General features: G+C 33.8%; 1 protein-coding gene across 1 annotated transcript in view; it reads left to right on the forward strand.

The window, feature by feature from the left end:
* LOC132720580 (intermembrane lipid transfer protein Vps13-like) overlaps nucleotides 1-5,119 on the forward strand; it is a 29,102-nt gene extending 23,983 nt beyond the window's left edge. The window contains exons 20-23 of the mRNA XM_060704740.1: nucleotides 434-548; nucleotides 2,777-2,871; nucleotides 3,811-4,012; nucleotides 5,023-5,119. Of these exons, the coding sequence (XP_060560723.1) occupies nucleotides 434-548; nucleotides 2,777-2,871; nucleotides 3,811-4,012; nucleotides 5,023-5,067 (457 nt within the window). The 3' untranslated portion in view covers nucleotides 5,068-5,119. The remainder of the gene's footprint in view (nucleotides 1-433; nucleotides 549-2,776; nucleotides 2,872-3,810; nucleotides 4,013-5,022) is intronic.
* The last annotated feature ends 881 nt before the right edge of the window (nucleotides 5,120-6,000 follow it).

Genomic DNA, 6,000 nt, shown 5'->3' on the forward strand with positions numbered 1-6,000 from the left:
ATGTATTTGTGCCCAAGCCATTACCTCAAACATTTGCTCAAGCCAATACCTAAAGGCTCGGATAAGTTCCTTAACTTCTGACCATTTACCTCTCACCACTGTAGACTCAAGCCGTGTCAGCGACTTGGGATTCTACATTTGATACAGCTATCCATCTAGCTTACGGAACGTTGGTGGTTCTACTCAGGTGCCCTTTTGTGCCTGAGGTCTTCCTCCACAAGTAAAACTTGAAAGTCACCTTATGACCTATACTGTGTTGGTGCAGCAATTAAACCCAACCAACCCAGCCAATGCATGAAAGACTATTTTTGGTTATGAAGTTCAACTGTAAAGGTACAATATATTTAGAAACAAAGTTAACTTTGTTGAAAATGTAAAAACCTAAAGTATTATATAGACTACATGCGTTTATAAGATATTGTTAATATTTAAGGATAGCAGAAAATGTTGGTGAAATTCATCGTTTACGGCCACCTCGAAGGTTCCACAAAGACAAGGTCATCCGACCTTACAATGAAGCAGAGGCTGCGGGATATGCAATACTATTGGTACGTCACAATAATTTCAATCTATTTTTAGCCAATAAAATCGTCCTAGTGTCCTTGAAATTTAGCGTATTTTGTTGATGTTCATGTTTTTTAAAGTTAAGCAACAGTGGTCTTCATCTTATCTGCAACAAGAAAACAATTGTTCTCAACATTTGATAAGTATTAGCTTGAAAGATGGTGGCCTTTACCGGTAGTTCAAATACCACATGGAGACAGATATTTTCAAATGCATAATGTTCTGAATCTGAGATTTATAGCAATAGGAAAATAATAAATATGACAAGATTCTTGAAGACAGATTTCTGTTACATGTACAATGTATTTATAAACTGTATGAAATTGTTAGTTTACACAGAATTTATTTTAGTTTGATTGTGTAAGAAGCTATAAGCTTATAGACACACTCTTGAATCTGTTCCTGGAACCAATCAGTACTGAGTAATGTGTGTAAAGTTTCTCGATGAAGGAAAGAAACGGCTCGGCCCTGATGGGTTTTGAACCCACTCTGTTAAAGATCCTTAGATTACTAGTTCTGACATATTAACCACTTGGCTACATGAAATTTTTCAAGGCAGAAGATTATATCTATATTTGTTTGCAATTGTATTATTTCTGCATTTGTATGTTTTATACATTTGTTTGCTTTCATCATATGTATGCATATAGCGATTCACCTGTGTGTTTGTTTGTGTGTGTGTTATATAGATTATATAGTGAACTTAAAAAATCTTCTTGTGAAAAACCACTAGTCCAATTTCAACCAAACTTGGCAGGATTGATCCTTGGTTAAAGGGCTTCCAAAGTTGATCAAAGAATTTAATTCCATGCAGAAATCTTGTTGCCATGGCAACCAAAAGGAATTATAAGAATAAATTTAAAAAATCTTCTTGTAAAGACCCAAAAGGCCTAGAGCTTAGATATTTTGCATAAGGCATTGTCTGGTAGACCTCTACCAAGATTGTTCAAATTATAGCCCTGGGGTCAAAATCGGCCCTGCCCCGGGGGTCATTTATTTTCACTATATATACATATAGTAAAAACTTAAAATACCTTTTTGTAAAGACCCGTAGGCCTAGAGCTTAGATATTTTGCATAAGGCATTGTCTGGTAGACCCTTACCAAGATTGTTCAAATTATAGCCCTGGGGTAAAAATCAGCCCCGTCCCGGGGTCATTGATTTTCACTATATGTACATATAGTAAAAACTTAAAATACCTTCTTGTAAAGACCCAAAAGGCCTAGAGCTTAGATATTTTGCATAAGGCATTGTCTAGTAGACCTCTACCCAGATTGTTCAAATTATAGCCCTGGGGTCAAAATCGGCCCCGCCCCGGGGGTCATTGATTTTCCTCATATTTACATAGTAAAAACTTATAGTAAAAACTTTAAAAAAAATTCTTCTAGCAATTGACAAATGCTGGAGGTTAGATATTTTGCATGAAACATTGTGAAGTGAACCTCTAGCAAGATTGTTCAAATAATAGCCCTGGGGTCAAAATTGCCCCCGCCCCAGGGTCATTGATTTTCAATATATACATACTGTAAAAAATAAAAAAATCTTATTGTTTGAAGGTACAAGGCTTAGAGCTTTAATATTTGTTAAATGATATCATCTATAGGTACTCTACCAAAGTTGTTCAAATTTTGCCTCTAGTGTCACCTTTGATGCAGCTGTGTGAAATAGGACCTTCACCACCAAATTCACTGACTCAAGTGCATTGATATATTCCTACTCTGATCTTTTATTGAGTAAACAATAGATTTAACCACTAATCTGATAATAGGAATAAGATAGGTCAGGGATCTATGCATTATGACAATCTCAAATTGTATAGAAACAAAAAAAAATATGTTCCTACACTACTATTTAGTGTTGTATTAATGCGGTGGCATAGCATTTTTCTCAAATGCAATCTTGTTTACATTTGTATGTTTCCTTAAGTATATGTTGCCTTCATTTGTATGTTTTCTACATTGGTATATTGTTTTTCTACAGTAATTTGTGCACTTCCTTTATTTGTATATTTCCTACATATTTACCTGGTATGTTGGCTCCATTTGTATGTTTCCTTCCTTTATTTCTATATTTCCTGCATTTGTATGTTTCCTATACGTGTCTTTGTAAGTTTGCTCCATTTGTATGTTTCCTTCCTTTATTTCTATATTTCCTGTATTTGTATGTTTTCTATACATGTCTTTGTAAGTTTACTACATTTGTATGTTTACAGGAGACAGAGAAAGGGAAGTTTTACAAGACAGATGATTATGTAGCTCATGCTGTAGTAACTAAAGATCAGAAAAATGTCTTCTTGGTGACAAACAAGTATGTTTCTTATTGTTTATGTGGCACTTGTGTGAGTAAAAACATGCAGTTTGACTGGGATTGGAACTCTTAAGTCTAGGAATATCTTGCCACAGTTCTTTTCAGCTGCACACACTTTTTATATCCTTAAAAAAATTAAAGGTACTGTTATGTAACAGTGACATTTTCACCCTTAACTTACTGAATTTATTACATGGACTTGCCCAGCTTCAATTTTTGAATCTGTCCATTTCACAATTTTTGGAAGATCAAAAAGAAAATATGAAAGTTATACAACCAACAATATAGAGCCTCATGCACCAAAAGGCTAGCCTGACTCTATAATGGTTGTGTAAGCTACTCACTCAGTTTCAGCATAGTTATGGTCAATGTTAAAAAAACATGTTTTAATTGATTTAACTTAATGCCAAATTGTATATCAGTATCATGAATACACTTTGGATTCGATTAAAGGCTGTCTGTGGTTGATATTAGCTTGTCTGTTTTGAAGAAGATGAGCTATAATGATTGTTGTGGCGTCGTCATCATTGGCATCATGCAAAAACTTTAATGTAACCAATTAATCAAACATTTTAAAAGTTATAAACATGAAACTTGGAATACTTGCTTATCATGACAAGGTTCTATTGTTAGACAAGGGGCATAATTCTGAAAACAATATCTTTTGAGAAATGCCCGTTTTTAACTAAGAATTTTTAGCACTGCATGAGGTGCTCTTGTTTTCAATTTGCCGGATGTCTAGTTTCAGTAATATAATTATTGAGAACTTTTGGGCTGTTACTGTCATTTTGCAATAATTGAATTAAAATATTATTTTCTGATAAATCAGCCTTTTATTTTATATAGATATACATCTACATTGTGTATACAAACATGCTTTAGTCTCATGTAAGTACATGATATTTGTACGATACGTATTTTTCCTGTTTTTCTATAAAGGAGAGTAATTTTTGCAAGTCGTGGTGAAATCTTTGGACAATGGAATTGTGAATTTACGTATGTTTGGGCAGAGTTGAAAGAGAAGCCTAAAGCAAACAACAAGGGTTTTGAACTTGTCCTGAAGGAGAAAGAGAAGAAGTTTTTATTCGGAGCGTCAAGTACTAAGAAAGAGATTCATATACAGGATAAGAAAACTGTGGAAGTAAGTACAGAGTTGTTCTTCTTGAACTGTTTAAGTAAGTGCAGGGTTGTCTATCTTGAAATTGTTGAAGTTAGTGCAGAGTTGTCCTTCTTGAACTGTTGAAGTAAGTACAGAGTTGTCCTTTCCTGAACTGTTGAAGTAAGTACAGAGTTGTCCTTCTTGAAGTGTTTGAAGTAAGTACAGAGTTGTCCTTCTTGAAGTGTTGAAGTAAGTACAGAGTTGTCCTTCCTGAACTGTTGAAGTGAGTACAGAGTTGTCGACACTGTTGAAGTAAGTACAGAGTTGTCCTTCCTGAACTGTTGAAGGAAGTACAGAGTTGTCCTTCCTGAACTGTTGAAGTAAGTACAGAGTTGTCCTTCTTGAACTGTTGAAGTAAGTACAGAGTTGTCCTTCTTGAACTGTTGAAGTAAGTACAGAGTTGTCCTTCCTGAACTGTTGAAGTAAGTACAGAGTTGTCCTTCCTGAACTGTTGAAGTAAGTACAGAGTTGTCTTTCTTTAACTGTTGAAGTAAGTATATAGTTGTCCTTCTTGAACTTTTGGTGTACAGAATTTTCCTTCTGTAACTGTTGAAGTTAGTACAGGGTTATCCTTTAACTGTTTGAGTAAGTGCAGAGTTGGCTATTTTGAACTTTTGAAGTAAGTGCAGAGTTATCCTTCTTGAACTGTTGGAGTTAGTGCAGAGTTATCCTTCTTTAACTGTTGAAGTATGGACAGAGCTTTCCTTTTAATTGTTGAAGTAAATACAATGTTGTCCTTTTAAAGTTACAGTTAGCACTAAGTTGTCTTTCTTGAACTGTTGAAGTAAGTACCAAGTTGTCTTTCTTGAACTGTTGAAGTTAGTACCAAGTTGTCTTTCTTGAAATGTTGAAGTTAATACATAGTTGTCCTTCTTGATCTATTGAAGCAAGTGTTTAAGATACCATTATTAATGTAATTTGGTATTACATCATGTATTCTTCATTTCATTCTACAGCTTTGTGATACAAATTGTATTCTTATTATTTTTCAGTATATAATTGGAAAGATATCAGAAGCTTGGGACAATGCCAATTAAATCAACTTAATTAATGAGAGATTCAGAGTCACACAACTGCTGTTTTAATTAGTTATAATTATATATAGACAATATTATAAACAATTATAATAAATTGTTCCTTATTTTTCAGACCTTATCAATGAGTATATATGCATTAGTTTATGTATGTGTTTTGGATGCCTGAGAAATTCTGTGCAAAAAAGGGATACTGATTATTGTTGTTAAAAAATATGGTTTTATTACAAAATTATCACAAAATTTTGTGGGTTTGTTATGAGACTTTGTTTTATTGCAATATCTCAAGAAATTTGATTTTTTTATTTGATAACCTCTAATTGTTTTCAGATATTTAACAAATCTTTAAAAGTCAAGCTCAGTAATGAAAGGTAATTTATTGTAGTAAAAATGTTGGGTGATGATAAATGTAAGGTTTACACTACTGCTGTTTTAATTGGTTATAATTATAAAAAGACAATATTATAAACAATTATAAAATGTACCTTACATAATCGCAAAGATTATTTTTAGGTTTCATTGAATTATATTTTTCAGACCTTATTAATGAGTAAACATGCATTAGTTTATGTATGTATTGTGGATGCCTGAGAAATTCTGTGCAGAGAAAAGGGATACTGATTATTGTTAAGATTGGTTTTATTACATTTTTATGCTCCCCGAAAAATTTCGGGGGAGCATATAGTCGGCGCCTTGTCCGTCTGTCCGTCCGTCCGTCTGTCCGTCCGTTGTCTTGTCCGGAGCATAACTTGAAAACCTTGGAGATAATTTGTTGAAACTTCATACAGTGGTAGAGGGCATCGAGGGGAGTGCAGTGTCCAAAGAAACCATAACTCTTTTTTGCCCGGTTTTTGAATTATCTCCCCTTATAGAAAAAATCTCTTGTCCAGGGCATAACTCTAAAACTATAAGAGATATCAACATGAAACTTTGTAG

Source organism: Ruditapes philippinarum, unplaced genomic scaffold (assembly GCF_026571515.1).
Source record: "Ruditapes philippinarum isolate M1 unplaced genomic scaffold, ASM2657151v2 ctg13166_1_1_1_1, whole genome shotgun sequence".
In the NCBI taxonomy this organism is placed as follows: domain Eukaryota; kingdom Metazoa; phylum Mollusca; class Bivalvia; order Venerida; family Veneridae; genus Ruditapes; species Ruditapes philippinarum.